At 40.5% G+C, this 19,170-nt stretch overlaps 1 protein-coding gene across 8 annotated transcripts in view; it reads right to left on the bottom strand.

Moving 5' to 3' along the window:
• UPF2 (UPF2 regulator of nonsense mediated mRNA decay) overlaps positions 1 to 14,098 on the bottom strand; it is a 65,906-nt gene extending 51,808 nt beyond the window's left edge. Inside the window, exons 1-5 of one of the 8 annotated variants that reach the window (XM_074828012.1) lie at positions 14,080 to 14,098; positions 8,090 to 8,469; positions 6,223 to 7,002; positions 1,736 to 1,896; positions 506 to 703 (exon numbers count right to left, since the gene is read on the bottom strand). In XM_074828012.1, coding sequence (XP_074684113.1) covers positions 506 to 703; positions 1,736 to 1,896; positions 6,223 to 7,002; positions 8,090 to 8,451 — 1,501 coding nt within the window. In that variant the 5' untranslated portion in view covers positions 8,452 to 8,469; positions 14,080 to 14,098. Of the gene's footprint in view, positions 1 to 505; positions 704 to 1,735; positions 1,897 to 6,222; positions 7,003 to 8,089; positions 8,470 to 10,641; positions 10,751 to 11,292; positions 13,335 to 13,420; positions 13,485 to 13,648; positions 13,931 to 14,079 lie in introns of those variants that run through there. The other 7 variants (XM_074828008.1, XM_074828013.1, XM_074828011.1 and 4 more) reach the window with 7 other exon arrangements.
• Between the last annotated feature and the right edge of the window lie 5,072 nt (positions 14,099 to 19,170).

Genomic DNA, 19,170 nt, shown 5'->3' with positions numbered 1-19,170 from the left:
ACACTTTGAGCCAGTGACAGTGAATGTAATTTTTCTGCCATTATAACTGAAGGTTACCAATGCCTTGTTGTGAACCTAGGGCTGTGTCAGAAGTGAGGAACCATCTGGCCTTTTAATCTACTCGAATTTTACATATGTTGTTATATAACTGAGATGGTTAGCTACCATTAACAATTTAGTGGAAAAAACAGAATGAACATTAGCATCTTTCAAAGAAGGTCAACTTTTAGGTTTACTCACAGAAAAGTCAGTATTTATTCACATTGGCTAATCTCCTATTATTTTAAAATTCTATCAATATTAAAATGCATTTACTTTTTTTCTTTCTTAAATGCCATGCGCAGATATAATCCCTATCTCACAGATTTTATTCCCTAAAAATTCATCCAAACTACTGTACTGTCCTGCTCACCACAAATTATTTCATTAGAGACTCATTACTTCCATCAAATTTTCGTATCTGTTGGACAAGATATGTTTAAAAATACTTATTTAAGTATTCTACCTCTTGATTCATCTTTGCCGGAATCCTTGTTCTGGTAAAATTTTTCGTTATCTTTAAACAAAATTGCTGGCACAAAAGCCTTTAAGTCAACGAGATTCTCATAGAAGTTTCTAGCATCTTCATCTTCCCAGATACCTCCCTCCAGGTCATATTCTCCTGGCTTTCCTGGTGTGAAAATATCAATACCAGGTCCATGTTCTGCAAAAACAGTGAAACCATAAGAAAGTTATTTACACAAATTTCTGACCTTCTAAAAGGAGGCACCTTTAAAGATTAAAAGAAATACTTTTAGAAGCATGTTAACCTATTTATTACTACCACTGTTTTCACTTAAATATTGCAATTTATATTTTAAAGTGCTTTTAACAACCCAATCTTAATATCAGATATATCAGTAAGTTACCTTAAAATTGTAAATTTGACATTGATATAAAACACAAACAGTATCAAAGTGAAAGTCACATCAAATAAAATCAAGCAGCACATTATGTGGTATTAGAAAGGAAAGCTATAATAGACTAACCACAACAGCATAAAAAGTAATTGCTTTGAGTATGATGAACTGTACCCTATTGTATTTTAAGAACAAAAGTTTAAAAAAGAATAATTTTAAATTTAGAGGCACTCAATAAATACAGCTTTTTTTAAGCTCAAGATCACTTCAGACAAAAGGTATGCTCATAATTTCAACAACATCTCTAAATCTAAAATTTGATATTAAGGCATTGAATAGCTCTGCCAGTTAAATGCTGTACTTCTCAGGTCAGAGAGCCACCTAGTGACTTACCTGGCTTAACAATATGTTCCTGCTCATAACAATCATGGCTCAAAATATACTTCAAACCCATTTTTGAACAATTTCAGATTTTAAAACTCTAGCATATACAGTTCTTTAAATATTAAAAAATGCATTATATTAAATGGAAAGGGTTAGGTTAAAAACATGTTTAATTTCCCATTTATTCCTATATTACCTGAAACAAATCTAAAAGAGATATTACTTAAGTTACCATAACTACAAGGCATATACAATAGTTATGGTTACATGTCATGTTTAATTACTTTAATAAAAAAGTGTGTATTATTCATTAGTCAATATTCTTAAGTGAGAAAGCCTAAATAAAAAGAAATCAATGAGAAGAACACATCACTAAGAGGGTTTGGTTAGCATTCCCACCACATCCAGGCCAAGTCCAGCATTCTGTTTACTTGCTTTAGAAGATGGCCTACCCTCTGGTGTTGGTTTCTCTTGGGGAAGGTCAGGCATATTTTCATCCAAAAGATCAGCTAGAGATTGAGAATTTGCCAACAGCTTCTGATATGACATTGCAAATTCCTCATATTGCTTGTGTCGATCTTCACTCAGCTCTCCTTTGGAGTGAAGAATGCGCCTACAAAAATCGAAGTTACAGTAAGACAAACTCTTTTCTTAAAATACAGTTGAGCTATGCTGAACCACTACCAATTTTTCTGAGCAAAGCTAACCTTCCCTCTTCAAGGGAACTGTGAGAATTCTAGATTAGACCACAATAGCACAAATATAAGCAACACTATTTTTTTTCCAAACAACCCTACTGAATTACCAACTTCAATATCATTGAGGATAGTACAGTCACGGAAGTTCTAACTTCAATGTCCAAACAGAAAGGCTAACTTATTTTTTTGCCATGAATATCCTGTAAGAGTCCTGTGCTATGAGACTTCTGTTGTAAATTAAAACATTCAACTTGCATGAAAGCTGGATAAAAGTTGCTTTGCATCTGCAACAATACATTTCCATGTTGTTCAAATGATTAAATGGGCAATCATTGCCAGGAGGCTCAAAAAAAGTTGCATGTCAAAACCAGCCCATTAATTTTCCAACAAACCAAGTTATTTCGAGGCTATCAGTCCAAATTAAGAGCAGTTACATGTGGTTTTTTCACTTGCACTTTGTTTTCTGTTATGGAACTAGCCATACTTATTTTAAATTCTCATTTTTGAAATTGAAATCCGTTGTCGAAAGCAACTTGCATTTGAAGGAATGTAATCATTGCTTACAAGTGCACAGTAAAGCAGTTCCACAATTACATACAGCACAGTACAACTACAATTAAGGCCATTTTGGGATTTTAGACCAAAAAAAAAAAAAAAAAAAATCAAGAACTTTCAGTAGTTTGAACCAAATATACAGAACAAAGTAATCTCTGCTAGTACAAAACTTGCCACAGAAGACTGATGAGACTGTCCTCCTTGATTTTGGGTTAACTAAGAATAAGCTGGTTGCTCATTAGCAATGCTCCAGTTTGTTCTCAACTGGGGCTCCTGAGAAGTGCATTTTCCATCTCTGGTATGATCCACTCTGCATGAAGAGCTCTCATATGGACGAGGCACAGTCAGTTCTCTACCACTCAGGGACACTTTGGGCCAGCTGAGCTGCTTGGGGGCCTACTACAGCAAAGATACAAACGGGTTCAGATTAAACATGGACTTTCAGAGGGAAGCTGACAGAATGAGTTTGCCTAGCAAGTTTCCAATTTGTTTTACAGTAGCTTGAATCATGCTAGTAACAGTGGACTAACTAGCTGTAACCACTGACAATGCACCCTGCACTGAGATGAAAGCATCAGAAGATAAGTTTGAAATAAGGTGCAAATGCCGTAATTCCTAAAGCAAGTTGTATCATTACATTATCATTAGGCTTTTATTAAGCAATAAGTTTACAATCACATTATTGCCAAAAGACCCAAACATTTTATGGCATAAAAATTCTAAAACAGTTTAAGCAATGTCAGTTGAGAGATATCAGTTTTGGCTTTTTTCAGTTCCAGGCTAATTGTAAAACAAAAGTCATCTTTGTACACAACACATTCACAGGGCAAGCAACAAAATCCCTTATACCTGCTCAGAACCAAAAGTTGACATAGATGTCTTGCTAGAGGGCAAGCAGCAGTAACGCTAGTAAAAGTTCTATTTCTTGTCCCTCTTACAAAAACACACCTATAGAACATGTATTACCTGCTCCTGCAAAGTAGAGCAAGAAAAATTAACAAATTAAATAACCACTGACAGTTTCTAAAGTGCAGTAGTTCGGTTTGGATTCAGGAAATATGTTAAGTGCCAATTCGCTGCCTTTCCATGGAGACAGCTTTCCATTAGATACATATTTTAAGTTTAAAATATACCAACAGCCTCATAAACATGAGCACTGAAGCTCGGTGCTATTACTAAGAAACAAAGAAGCTAAGTGCTGTAACAGCGGTACAAGAGTTTCAGTTCTCAAAAGGCAAGTTTTAACAAATTCAAGCAAGCTAAAGCATACTAAGCAAACTTTAAGAAGCACAATTCACTTTTGAATACAATTAAAATTACAGCACACAGTACTTATCTTACTTCATGTCTCTTCAGCATTTCACAAAGTGCCACAACACAAGTTCAGCAGATCTTAAAAACATCCTTAATTTAGACAGAAGTTTCTTCCACACCTAACACTCATTTTTGAAAGCTCACACTAGAATTTGGGAATCAAGTTGTTTCTTTCCAATGATACAGCCTGAACAGATTTTGCTGTGCCCTTAGCTGTGTAACCAAACCGTCAGGTTCTACTGTCAAAGTGTAACTCAAGGTAGTTTTCCTAATTATCCACTTACAGAAACCCTTGTGTCTAATAACACTAATTTTACCTAAATGATTCAGCAGGTAACACAGTATTACAGCACTGTTAAGGTCAGCATATTAATTTTCAATTAACTCAGCCAATCTGTACAGCTTGAGTTATTTCACAGTCACTCTCCTGACACAGATAAATTCAACAGGATTTACCTGACAGAATATCATAACCTAAACATATATCATTGCTGATGCACAAGAGGGAACAGTTCACTCCCTGTTCACTTCATTGGTTCTGGAATAACAGTGGGAATAAAAGCTGTTGCTATCAGCAAAGTGGATCAAGTTTCAATTACACAGAGGACTGTTTTTTCCAATAGGATTATTGCTTTTTTTTAAAACAAGCAAACAAAACCAAACAAACCAATCAACCCCAAAAAAAGCAACCAACCAACCACACAATCACTCTCCCCAAATCCACAGTTTAGGAAGATTTCTATAGTACTCCCAGACTTCTTACTAGGCAAGTTTCTGTCTGCACTTTGATCACATGCAAATGCCAAGCATCTTCGTTATAGTCATGTTGTAAGCAAATGAAATTAGGCAGAAAAATTTTCTGATGTCTTGTTTCTTTAACAAAACTTACTCCCCAATTTTTATTAAGCAGTTAAAATAAACACCTTAAAGTTCGGATAGGGATAAGTAGTAGAATTATCTTAATCCAGTGTTAAACAATAGTTCTTCACATTCCTTCCCCAAAACAAAGCTTTGCACCCAAGATCATAGGGATAACTCTGATAAGGTGCATAAAGAGGTCTCTAGCCTCATCTACTCAAAGCAGGCTCAATGATGAGATCTGGCCAGGCTGCTCAGGGCTCTATCCAGCCATTTTTATCCAGCTGTGCAAGTACACATTTAAGTGTAGTTCCCTCGCCCAGATCACCTACGTTCTTTCTTCATGATTTCTTAACATTCTTCATCTCTCTTGGATATTTTTTTTTTCACTTTATTTCCTATCATACAGACTTTATAACACTCACTCATTGAAATCCCAGCCAGAACCAATGTGCCCAGAACCAATTATAATTGAGAAAGTATAAAAGTTTATATTCATTAACTAAAAAAAAAATAACAACTAAGCCAGTAACACACTTTAAAGTAATAAGGTACTTGTAGAATTAATAGCAGCTCAAAAGTCAGTTTACAGTCCTGTGAAATACAACTTAGCTGACTGAGACCAGATAGGACTGCAGCACAATACCCATCAGCACAATGGATCCAAGTTTAAAGCCTTGGTTTGGGAACATCAAATTTTAATGTATTCCAAGCATACACTTGACTCTGGACTGATGTTCAGCCTTTTAGTTGAAACCTGTGCCTACACCATAACATATTCATTTCTATCTGCCTGGAACACTTCCAAAAGGATTTAAGAATGACCATGTTTCAAGACCAGCAGTTGGGTTTAGGCTGGTTCCAATAATGACAACTAAGGATGCTTTAAAGAAGAGCAAACAGTTATTGAACAATGCTATCACAGAGGAAACTAAATTACTCAGATCTCAAAGGTGTGTATATTCATACCCTTCGATACTGGTATTTCACACAGACATTCAAAAAGGATTTGAACCAAATTGTCTATACCCTCCAACATTTTAATATATAAAATTTGCCCACATTAACAAGGTATCCCTTACACTTCAGTCTAACCTAATTTTTCTTCCACACTAGTACACTAAAAAAGTAAACAAGCCAAAGCCATTGTGGCATATGCTCCATTAGGTACTTGTGGGTGGAAAGGCAGAAATCAAATTGTGCCAATTGGAAAAGGACAGTACCAGCTGGGAAAGAAACATTACTCTCAAGCTGCTAAGGGAGTATCACCAAACTAATAGAGTTTAGAGAATTAAAGCTAAAGGTCAAGCTCCATTTCCATTCAAAGAGTCTCTCTGTTTTTCTCTTTTGAAGTATTCAGAGCAAATTTAGAACTTTTTTAGATATATTGCAGAATACACTTATCTTCTATGCACCACTAACAGACTTTGTTCACAAATACTGCAACAAATACAGGCACTTCATAAATAATCTATTTCTTTCTCCATAAATAAAAAGCAACATTCAAGTGTCACCTGTTTTGTCTTTCAATATTTTGTAGCTCCCTGTGGTCCCTTTTCAGGTGTTTGGTCAAAGACGTAAAGTATTCCTTCAACAAATTCTGGAAGGGCTGTTGCTTCTCTGGGCTAATTATCTCACTAGGAGGAAAGCTCAAGTTAAACTTCTCTGCAACAGTTTTTACTTTCCTTGGTACCAAACCAGCAATGTCATCTCCACAGTGCCGACAAAAGCTCATAACCACAGAAACATGACTGTGGGATTCTCGATCAGCGTTAATAATATTTTTAAGCTGCTCATAGATTAAAGACAGACCTTCCTTGTCAGTGAAAATCCCAACTATTGTCAATTCTGCAATGAAACGCAGATCAGTTCTTAACTTGGTAATGTTGGAAGTCTTCTCTTCTTTCCTTGCTTCAAAATGTTTTTTCCAAGCCTGAAGTAACGAAGGAGCAAAATCAGCATAGCGCTGGTGAAAGAGGGAACACAAGTGCACGGCGCAGTTCACATCTGATATTTTCAGTTTGGCTTCCACAATAGAAGCTACTGCTTCTGCAATGTATTTGCTTAAATTCAGGCTATTGAAGTCATGAGACAAGGAGTCCCTTTGTTGCTCTGTAATGGTTTTTAGCTTCTTAACAAAAGCTGTGTTCTTCTTCAGACTGGAATCCAGTCTGCTGAAGAAGTTTTCCTCAGGGCGATTGTCTGGTGCATTCTGGTTTTTGCTGCGAAGCTCTTTCCTTGCCTGATGGCGCTCCCAAGCCTCCTGATGGAGTTGATGTGCTTCCTCTTTTTCTCTAAGAGAAATAAAAATTAGTCATTTTCATTACAGAACCTTACTTTCAGGTTAACAGTTCAAAGGAAGAAAAAGTCATAGTTGGAAACCCTCCAGTAGTTCTAGACCTAATTTTCCCTTAATATTAAAATAATATTTAAATATTTAACAAGTTAATCCTAGAAAGCCAAAGCATCTGCTTCATAAACTGTTTAATTTTTTTGCTGCAAAAGGCAAGTACTACTTGTTACAAAATGAAATTTCTCAAATACTTCTATGCAGAACATATTAATCCCAAGAGACTTTGAAAATATAAACACAGAACTCCATTTACTCCAGATGGAGATGAAGTTCTTCCAGAAGAGGACAACAACCTTTCAAAGGTTACTGTGTTACACAGATAAGGGCAACCTTTTATTCCCAGACTACTGGAAGTACACAGAAAAATTTTAGTAGTTGAAATACATCTGTCCCAGCTAGAACTCAGCTATGACATTGCCTCAGTTTTAGAAAGTGGCATATTTCAAACAAGAATGTCCGGAATCTTGGCTTTATTGATCTAAGGATGCTATCTTCAACACTGTAGTACCTTTTGATAATGTACTAAGAAACACTGTCTTTGTAATATCACATATTAAACCACCAGGTTACATTCTGTGTTCGCCATCGAGGTATCAAGTGTCTATGACTGATTAAAAGAAATTACAGCCATCCCACACAGTAGGGATGTTCCTGTTATGGTCTGTGGACCTGTTAGAGGCTATATTCCCAATTTTATGATACTAACACTTCTCCCATCTTAAAAAACTGTGCTTCTCTATTCAACTATAATTGTGCCTTATGTGGTCATCGCATGGAGAACACTGTCAAAAACCTATATTAGAGACTAAAGTAACAGAGGTTAGAGGTGAAAACTCAAAACTATGTAGAAGTCATAAAGCACACTCAGCAAATTTTACATGGCTAGTGTCTACAACACAGGTAGTGTCTACAACACTACATACAACCTATAAGTAACTCAAACAGTTCATCTTTTATAATTCTGCCTACAATCCTGATAGCAGGACTACAGCCATTTGACACAATGAAACCATTAAAAGACAACTTACTTCAGTTGAGCAGCTGCTTCTTCTTGTTTCTTTTTCTCTTCCTCCTCTTGTTTCTTTTTCTCTTCTTCTTCAAGTTTCTTTTTTTCTTCTTCTTCTTTCTTCTTTTGCTCTTCTTCTGCCTTTACTTTATCCTCTTCTTTTTTCTTCCGCTCCTTGTCTTCCTTTTTTCTTTTATCCTCTTCCAGTTTTTTCTTTTTATCTTCAGGAACCTTTAAAGTCTCTCTCTTCACACCAACCTTAACATCCTCTTTTGGCTTCTCCCTGGTGCTCACTGGTCGTCTTTCACTAAATTCTTTTTCTTTATTATTTAACGGAGATTCTTTTTCTTCCATATTTGCTGACTTTTTGCGCTCAGCTGGCATTGTGTTAACCAGGCAAGTCTGTAAAATCACAGGAAAATAAGTATTTTTAACTGTTGTTCATATACTAGTCACTTCCACAGCCCACCCAGACTCATTTCGTTCTTAAGTAAGATAATTCACAAATGCCTGACTCAGAATAAAACACAGGTTTAAGTAAGTTTTCTCGAACTAAGGAGTGGAACTAACAGGTAAAAAGTAATCATTTTGTTATAGTGTTACACTGCAAAGTTGTCTTCAGCATGACTCGTGAAGTTGAAGCATTTGAAGTTTCTACAACCCTAGGAATACAAGATCTGGGAACATAAAAAGAAGTCCATCTGAAAAAAATCCAAGACTGATGAAAGCAAAGTCCCCCCAACTTAAAAATAAATATTTGATTCATCGTCATGTACCTGTGCCTCACTGACCTTTCTACACATCTCCTAACAATACTCTCCCTTCCACTGCCTCTACTTAGGATCATAGGATAATGCAGGTTAGATGGGACCTCAAGTGGTTCAACCTCCTGCTCAAAGCAGGGTCAGCTATGAGGTCAGACAAGAGTGCTCTAGGCTCCAGACTTGAAAACTGCCAAGGAAGGAGATTGCACACCCCCTCTGGCCAACCTGCTCCAATGCCTGACTGTCCTCATTGTGACAAGACATCATCTTGCTCCCCTCCTTCCTCACCCCTCCCAAGATTTCCCCAGTCATCTTGAGCAGTCTTCTGCAGAGCACAAGTACCAGCTGGAAGAGCGTGCTGTGCTGACTAAGATACACACACAAACCTTCTGACAACAGAACAAATGGAAATAATAGCAGAAAGGCTACAATTATGAAGAGGTATCAAAGGCTCCAATTTGTATCTCTTTCTACTCAACTGATGTTTTTCTGGGGACTTGCAGGTGCTTTAGCATCTTTGCAGTTTCTAGCCCTCTAAGATTTAGTTTCATTTGGCTAAACATACAAAAGATAACATATATTGAACAAGAAAGGGTAGAATCACAGAATTATTTAGATCAGAAGGAAACTGTGGAGGTCACCTAGTTCAGCCCCTTGCTCAAAGCAGGTCCAATGAGATCAGGGACTTGGCTAGCTAAGGTTTTAATACCTCCAAGGACAGAGATGCATTGGCCACCTCTGGGCCCCCGTTCCAGTACCTGAATAACCACACTGCGAAAAAGCTTTTCCATACCATCCTAGAATTTGCTATAGCCCATCCTGTGTCTGTTTGTTTTCATGTTGCACATGAAAGCTTTGAGAAGAACCCAGCTCCATCTTTTCTGTAGTCTCCGGTTAGGTTGTTGTAGACAGTAATAAGACTTCCCCCTCTCTTCTTACAGATTAAGAACCCCAGTTCTCCCAGTTTCTCTTCAGGTATCATGTCCTCCAACCCCCTAATGATCTTGGGGGCCCTCCAGTGGACTTGCTCCAGCATGACAATGCCTTTCTTGGAACTGAGAATCCACAACTGGATGTGGTGTCCAGATGTGGTTTTCTAAGTACCAGATAGAGGGGAAGACTCATCTTCCTCAACCTGCTGGGCAACTCTTGTTACTACAGTCTAGAATGCAGCTGGCCTTAATGCAAGGGCATTCTGCAGACTCATGTCCAGGATCAGATAAGGCCAGACAGGACTGAAAAAGGAAAATGGAACCACCTAAGCCTTATTTACTTCAGGCTAAATTAATTTCTTAAAACAAAAAAATAATTTTCACATATTTACATGCTTCAAGTTAAGTGCATATATAGGCAGGACATGATTGTATGTAATATACCTCCTAAAGAACCATCACTTAGTTTTTATTAGTAATACCAGTTTGATTCACAATTACCACCCCTACTTTTGCCCTTCTAACATTTTATTCAGACTGGATGATGAAAATATGCTAAATTCACATATTTCCTGCATCTACTCAACAAAGTGCATAATGAGACTCTTGCACTCCAATCTAATGTAGAGTGCTCACAGTATTATTTTTAACTATTTTGAAAGATATTTATAAATAAGACATCACACTAAAGAAAATCTCTGTTTCTAAGTATTCCCCATTCCTGCCCCCACCTGCCAAACAAAATGACAGATTCATATACTCACTATCCCATACGGAACACTACATTACAATTTTTAATATGTTCGTCCAGGTCTCCTGAAGAAAAAATTGTTTGCAAAAATTCACAGTATATTCAGATATGGGCAGAGACAACTTACCAACTGAGAACCTATTTAGGACTTGACCTCTTTGACAGCAACTGGCAACAGCACCAACGAAGAAATGTTTCTGACACTGATTTATGGAAGTGAGACCAATCAAATCAGCATTGCTTAAACAAGTACTAGCAAATTTGGCTCCCTAATGCATGTCTACAACTAAAAGGTTTCACAGTTCAGTATCTCAGAAGTAACAGATTTCAGAAACACTGATATACATTATCTGAAAACAGTATTATGAAACCAGTACTTAACCAGGGGGGGGGGGGGGGGGGAGAATCAACAAAACCCAAACAGCCAAGCTGTCCCCCAAACGTCTTCATATTAAAGGCCTGAACTAATTTTTCTGTCTCCGTAGGCCAGTTAAGCAGGACCTGTTCCTCACAGATCCATGTGGGAGATGCAAATCCTCTACATTGGGGAAAAAGGGGTTGTTTGATTAAAGAAGTGCTGGAATGGTATGTCACAATTCCAATACTCCAGCTTTTATCTTTGTTCCCCACCTGTTGTTAGTAGGGTAATTCAATTACAGTTTGGGGAAAAAAAAAAAATCCAGCTACACACATAACTTTTAACAACATGGTCATTTACCACAATCTACTCAAACTCTCACTAATTTTAGGAACTCTGAATTCTGTTTGAAAAACGTACCTGACATTTGGTTGTATAAAACAGAGAAGATGGGATAAAAAGAAAAGGCATGAAGCATAATAGGGTACATTGTGATTTCAACCACAAGGCCGTATTATCTGCTTCTTCCCATGAACACTGGTGACCAAAATAACCCCAACAATCTAGTCTGTAATAGATTTCTGTCCTGCATCACAGAATACTTATGTTACAATACTCCTCACTACCTGCTATGTACACAGCTCCTTATCTCACAAACCCTTCTGATTGCACTGCCAGCTCATTTGTGTCAACCAACCACTGATGGCAGCAGGCAGTTGGTGCAGTTGCTGCCTCCAAGCTACACACAGAGCGACTCAGCACTCAGCACAGTGTCTGCTAACAGCCTGGACAAAACAGAACTGTCCGCGAGCGTGTGCTATCGCCCTTCCCTTCGCAAGAATGTTAATTTAGACCTTGTTACTTTTCTTGGGCTGCCAGTTATCACAAGATCTGTAGAACATTTATACTTTCAAAACATCTGCCTAATTTGTTCGAAACTGGATGAAAAGTTCAGGAGTTGTGGGAAGCAGAATAAAATGGGAAAGAGACACGCAGCAGTCTCGCCTGGGTCTCGTTTCTACAGGGAAGAAGGCTGAAGATACACAGTTTGGTCCAGATTAAGGGAATGGTAAGAAAACATCAAGAGAAACTTAATCATTAAGAGAACTTCTATTTAATACCTAATGTTTATGTGAATGTACTGATGAAAAGGCAAGATAATGACATGAACTTCATAAGCCATTAGATAGGAAGAACTGCCACTCACAGCTAAAAATTAGCAAGGACAGAGAAAACAAGATACTAGACAAGTGTTCCATATGCTTTTGGACTCTCAGCAATCCATTTCTGTGACATATAGACGCTTTAACACTCTATCTTCTTAGTTTCATCACTTATAGCTGCTACTCTTCCAGATGAAACTATTTCTCTTATTTTTTCACTATTTGACCTACCTTAATCTTAGTTCAGAAATTTTTTATTGTATCTGAATTTCTACTTAAGTTTTTTTCATACTGATCTCAGAATTTGAAAAACTTATGGAACTGGGTTCATGATACTCTAGGCTCAGAACCTTAAGAAACAGGTCTTAAAATACACAGGCAACATTTAAGAGAAAGCATCTATGTACGTACTCTCAAGGAAACCAAAGATTCATAAAAGGTATTGAGCATTGTTAATCTAGCACCATTCTGAATAAAAGGATAAACATCCTGACCTTGGCCTGATACACTTAAAACCTCTCAAATCAATAAAAACAGCCTATTGTCACAGACTGCAGTACCATGGAAGCAGAATCTCAATCCTGGCAAACACAAGTATGGGGGGGAAAAAAATACAGCTTTATTAAACTAAGCATATTGAGATTTTTCATGTTCTTTTTTAATGCCACTGGAAATTAAATTGATCACACAAACATTCCTGTATGCACCTACTCTATTACAAAACAGATAACAGAGATAAAGAATGTAGGCAAGATATCTCACTTCTGACTAGCTGAAAAACCTCAAAAAGCAACAAACTTCTCCGTTGTTAGAAATCACACTACTAGAAAATTAAAAGTTCCAGGAATCGAAATGCAATTAAGGTTTATCTTAAAGGGAAGGAACATAAGAAAAATACCGTGGTCAATCAGAAGAAAATAAACTTAGCCGCAAGTTTTGAAAGATAAGACACAGAGCAAGACAGGAAATTACTGTGCAGAGAAAGAAGGCCCCCCTACCACTGGCAGAGAAGGCAGGCCTGCCTAACCAGCCGGGCAGTTTTACTTTCGATTCCATACATGTCGGAGAAAGCGTTTTGCTGTCAGATCTGCAGCAACACGCTTTTCATTGGGAAAAAGAGGCCTAGAGACAAGTCATTAAATATACGCGGAGCAAGACGTCTTAGCGAACAACCCTCACAACCCTCTTGGCTTTCCGCAGGACGCCCCTACACATGTCAATCCGCGTAGACGCCTGTAGACGCTCCAACAGCCCAGCCGCCTCCTCGGGCTCTGCCTTCCCCGCTCGCATCGCAAGCCTGAGAAAAACAGCCACCTGCCCCTCTCACTGCCACCGCCTCCCCGTGCCCTGCGGGCACCCTCACCCTAGCCCTTCCTTCTCCTCACCCTCACGGCCCCCTCTGCCCCGGGACGCCTCAACCCCGAGGAACCCTCTCCCCGCGCCGCCTCACGGCCCCCGCCTCCGGCAGGCCCCTGCGCCCTCCCACCGCCTCCCGCGGGCCCTCTTCCCCACACACCGCGGCGCCGCCCCACCCTCCGGGCCGCCCGGCGCCCCCGCCCTCCCCAAGCGGCTGGTGGCCCCGCTGCTCCCCCCCGCCGCCTCAGGCCCGCTACCTCCGCCCGGTGCGGACATCGGCCCGGCGTCCCGGGGAGCGCCAACTCCTCCGCCCGCCGCGGCCCCCTCCCCGGCGCGCGAGGCCCCCTCGCTCCTCTCCCCTCACGGCGCCCGCCGCGCTCCCTACCGGGCCGCCCGCGACGCTGCCTGACCGACAGCACCGCCCCGACCGAGCCCGCGACGCCCGCCCCGCGACGCCCAGGCGCGATAGACAGGGCGACGCCTTCTAAGCGCGCCGTGGCCGCGGCTCCGGTCGGCTTGGCGAGCGACGCTTCCCGACGGGCGGGGGTCAGGCAGCGCGGAGGGCAGCCCCGGGCGGGGTCCTAACGGCGGGCGGCCCTGGTCGGGTTACCGGGAGGCTGCGGAGGCGGAAGTGCCGAGGGGGAGGGGGGGGGCGGGGGGCTTGGCGGCGCTGTGGGCGCTCCCTCACCGCGGCGGCGGGGGAAGGGGGCCCTGGATGGCGCTTTCTTTGGTGGCCCCAGCGCACGATTCGCCTTGTCGCCCCACGTGACGTCACTGCCGTGACGTGCCTTCGGCCGTGAGGCGTCACGTCGCGTCACGCTGGTCGTCAGGGCAAGGGCGGCCTTTGTGAGGGGACCGCGCGGCGGCTGTACCGCACGGGTGAGCACCCGGCACGGCGGTGCCTGATCTGTCCAGATGTCACCGTGATAAAATACCAGGAATAACAGTGGCATACTACCAAGTTGTGACATCATCTGATGATCCAATGGCTGTCGTCTGTTGTGTTTTGTAGTCTAAATCTGGTATCTCCACTTCGTCCTCCTGTCAGTATTCCTGTCTGGACATCCCTAGGCATTTTACAATGATAAATTTAGTTGCATAAAACTTTGCAATTTATTTGAAATGCTCACGATCTGCACGTCTGGGCATGGTGTTGGAACTTTAGAGTTGCCCAAGCTGGAAAATTTCAGAGTGAGAATCTGGTATTTTTAGAATGCAGATTCTTAAGCAGTGAGGTTTCCGACAAGCTTTTTCGTAGGTATGGGGAAGTGTTTACACCCCTCTAGACTTAGGAAGAGCACACATGAATATTTGGCCACGACAGCAGGCACAGGCCTGGATGTGCATAATGAGATTATTCAACTGTTAAAGCCACCTTTTATTCAGAGGCAAGAGTCAGCCCAAATATAAGACTGTGTTTACTGATGCAGAGTTTTAGGTGTACTCTGCCAACTGGTACAGGACTAGACAGGTTTTTTTTCCAGGAAAGAGCTCTCCTCCCTGTTGTTTAACTTAATTGCTCATTTTGCAGACACATCTAAAAATCTCTTTCTGGAAAAGTTTGAAAGGATGAAGTCATGCTTATTATTTATATAGATAATTCAACTGCCCCTGCTAGACAAAGATTTTATTTACTTGCCAAAATATCTCGAGTTGTCAGGTTGATTAAACTGATTCACTAGAGTGGAAAAGATCCATGTGCTAAACAGAGAAAAAAGGGTTTAATGGGGAGGTGTTCTGCTGATCGAGATGCTAATTAATCTCAAGACACCAGAGTGAAAAGAGTAGGCTGATTTTACTGTTAATAATCAAAGGATATAACTAAGTACTACAGAAAACAGTAAGAAAAATACAGAATAGTACACTTACTTATTACTACATACAGCTAAGCAAGGCAGTGCACCTAATCATTACTACACGACGGGGAGAATAGCGATTAAGAAAGATACACCACCACTTGCATACGTTACCGACATCCAGACCCGCAGTCGCTGGGGAGCCCCGGTTGCAGTGACGATCTACCTTTCCCTGCAAGTGGGAAGTCCTATGCAATGTGTCCATCCATAGGTGAGGCATCCAAAGTTGCTGCAAGCGGATCCAGCCTTATATACCCAAAAATCAGCAAGCCAGAATAACTGGCATCTTTGTTTTGAGCAGAAACATCTGGTTTCATCCTCCTGTTGGATTCCACCCAAAGCCTGGCGGGGCTTGGGGGGGGAGAACCAAGGGAGTTTCTAACAAGGTCAAACACTTGGGTTCTCAGCCTTGAGCAAGGCTAAACAAGGAAAGTTGGATGTGTTCTCACAGTATTTCATCCTCACTACTGATTATATTCTGTCTAAGCTACATCTTTCACTAGTGAGCATACATATTTGTTAATGATCAGGTACTAATAATTAACGCTAATGGTAAGACAGATTTTAGTAATTTGAAGATACTAATAATGGATAGAGTTTAGCTGTGAGGTTCATCTAGAGGTCAACTTTGTTTCAGGTCCTACTATTCAGGCTGTAGCACTACAGGAGGGTAACTCCGTGTTAGTGTTGGCGCTCTATTTTCCAAAGGCACCAATCCTGTAGACTGTCAGTGGATGACTCGGAATTGTTCTTTTTTGGGTCTGGTTTGAAAAGGCAGACTCAGCATTATGTTAGGCTTAAGTATCAGTTTCAGTGGCATTACGTCAAGAAATGTTGCCTTATTTTGAAGCATGATATTGCTGCCTTTTCTAACATGAATAAAATGCACTATCACTACAATTTTGAAAGGAAACAAAAGCTCCTTCTGTATTTATACCACATTCCCACACAGCTACAACTGTGTTGGAACTGTCTTTTGTAAAGACCATGCAAGTAAATCCTGTTTTACCTCTGAAGCTCAGAAAGCTTTATAAAGTACGTGTTTCATTTATGTACGTACTGATCAAGTTTTCCTACTAACTTACCAAAAAGAAAATCAAGTAGATCTCATTTCCTGAGTCTCCGATATAAAGCATGTCTTTCATTTTTTTAATTCCTGAGGCTGTTCTTCCCAACTTTTTCAATATGTTTCCTCAATTACTGGCATCAAACATGCACACAGTATTCAGAGAGGAATTACAGTTGTGCCAAATACTAGCCTAATGTAGAAATTGTAGGTGTTCTCAGTATTTCCTTGTAGCCAAACCCAGAAAATTATCTTTTTTGCCAAGTGAGCTGATATTCACATAACTTTTTTAGACCCATCTGTTTTATTCCCATGATTTTTGGAGATTATATATAGTCACTGTTTCCTAGAAAGGAGCTACATTTTAGTGCCTATACTCTTTCAAGGTGTAGAGACTTGCATCTCATCCTGGTGACATAAATCACATTTGCTTATGTCCAGTCCATCTTGGCACTCAGATCCAAGATAACCTCTCTTTACCACATACCTCTAGCTGACAAACTTTGTCAGGACTTAGTTTGTGGGCAGTTTTCTCGGGTTGATATAACTACTGAAGTGGCAAGGACTATAATCCCTTTAGAAATATTCCCAGCTGATAATGATTTTCTATTTAAAATATGGCAAGTTAGATCTGCTAGGTAGTCAGCCACATACTATTTAGTATATACAACCTCGATTTTGAAGCATATCTAGTTTTATTAGCCAGAACATCAGGTAATACTGAATCAGCCTCACACAGGACTCTTCCCTAAGATAGGATCTCTGTGCCAGAAGAGTCAGATCAGAAGAGTCCCCTTGCAGAGCCAGAGCATATGCCCTTAGCAGCAGTGTTTCTGCTGGCACAGGTACCACTTTCTCACATTTAGACATGAACCAAAGTCAACAAAACCTTTTATTGACCTAGATATAGTTACAGCAAGGCTTTTGCCACGTGTAATCATGTCCTACGCAAGACGCTGGCAAAAGTCTGCAAAGTACTTAAAATCATTATTAACTGAATTTTGAATCACAGAAAAAAACCCAACAAGTTGACTTGATGAGATTTATCTTCCATAAACCCATGCTTACACTTGATTAAGCCAGTAAGTGAACCTGTATATACAAATATTCCATTACTTCTCCGAGATCCACATTGTGTAACTGAACCATCTCATTTAGACCTTTTTAAACTTTGGAAGATTTTTAATGTTCAAACCTATTCCTCCTATCAGTGTTAATTGGGAAATATTCAACTAGCTCTCTATCTGCTTTAAAGCAAACCCACATTCATAGCAGCTATTGGACTGATATTTGCTTAAGAACTGTGGAAAAGTATTTCATCATCATGCAATCTGCTTGCAACATTTGTCTTTTTCCCCAAGCACAGAATAGAAATATTTAACTATATCAACCTTTTCTTCCTGTTTAATGTCAACTCCACAAAACCATGCGATGTTGCAACATTATTTTCAAGGTTCTTTTGTTCTAATATACATTGAAAAAAAATCGATATTCAAAGCCACATTTCTACTATGCTTTACTCTGTTGGCCACCTGTCAACTGTCCTTCTATAGCTGTATCCTTTTGCCTTCTTTGCAGCTTTAAATACCATTCGCTTTTATTTTTCTGCCAAATTGGCTGTTATAAATCTGCAGAAAACCAACCATACAGTCCTTAAGGAACACAAATGGCCCATCTCCAAGAACTGTGAATATCATAAAATCCCTGGCCAACTGTGGTGTCATAACTGATTCAGCTGCAAAATGCAGCTCCACCTGTTCCAAAAGCATATAACCACAGTTTGATCTGAAGGAAAATAATACTCTGATTTCCATGTTGTGAAGGCAATCTACAAAGTAGATTCATAGGGACAGCCAAGCCTGTGGAAATGTAACTTGTCAGTACCCCTCCTGCCTCCCAGGCCTGCATTCACACAAAGTTTACAGAATTACAGAATGGTTGAGGTTGGAAGGGACCTCTGGAGGTCATCTGGTCCACCTCTCCCTGCTCAACCAGGGCTACCTAGAGTCAGTTGCCCAAATGGCTTTCAAATATCTCCAAGGATGGAGACTCCACAACCTCCCTGGGTATCCTGTTCAAGCGCTTGGTTACCCTCACAGTAAAAAGATGTTTCCTGATGTTCAGACAGAGCTTCCAGTGTTTCCGTTTGTGTTCATTGTCTCTGGTACTGTCACTGGGCACCACTGAAAAGAGCCTGGCTCTGTCCTTTTTGCACCTTCCTTTCAGTTATTTACACACATTGACAAGATTCCCCTGAGCCTTCTCCAGCTGAACAGCTCCAGCTCTCTCAGACTTTTCTCATATGTGAGGTGCTCCAGTCCCTTCATCATCTTCATGGCCCTTCGTTGGATTCTCTCCAGTATGTCCATGTCTCTCCTGTACTCAGGGGCCCAGAACTGGACACAGTACTCCAGGTGTGGCTTCACCAGTGCTGAAGTAGACGAGACCTGCTGGCAATACTTTATCCAATGCAGCCCGGGATACCATTTGCCTTCTCTGCTGCAAGGGCACTTTTTTGGCTCATGTTCAACTTGGTGTCCATCAAGACCCCCAGGTTCTTTTCTGCCAAAATGCTTTCTAGCCAGGTGGCCTCCAGGATGTGCTGGTGCATGGGGCTGTTCCTTCTCAGGTATGGAATTTGCACTTCTTATTTAACTTCATGAGGTTCCCACCAGCCCATTTCTCCAGCCTGCCAAGGTCCCTCTGGATGGCAGTACAACCCCCTGGTGTATCAGCCACACCTCCCCGTTTGATGTCATCTGCAAACTTGCTGAGGGTACACTCTGCCTCATCATCCAAATCATTAATGAAGATGTTAAACAGGACTGGACCCAGTGTTGACCCCTGGGGTACACTG

Source organism: Strix aluco, chromosome 5 (assembly GCF_031877795.1).
Source record: "Strix aluco isolate bStrAlu1 chromosome 5, bStrAlu1.hap1, whole genome shotgun sequence".
Lineage (NCBI taxonomy): Eukaryota > Metazoa > Chordata > Aves > Strigiformes > Strigidae > Strix > Strix aluco.
Note: the sequence above shows the minus strand (reverse complement) of the source record. Positions and strands in the feature narration are given on the sequence as shown.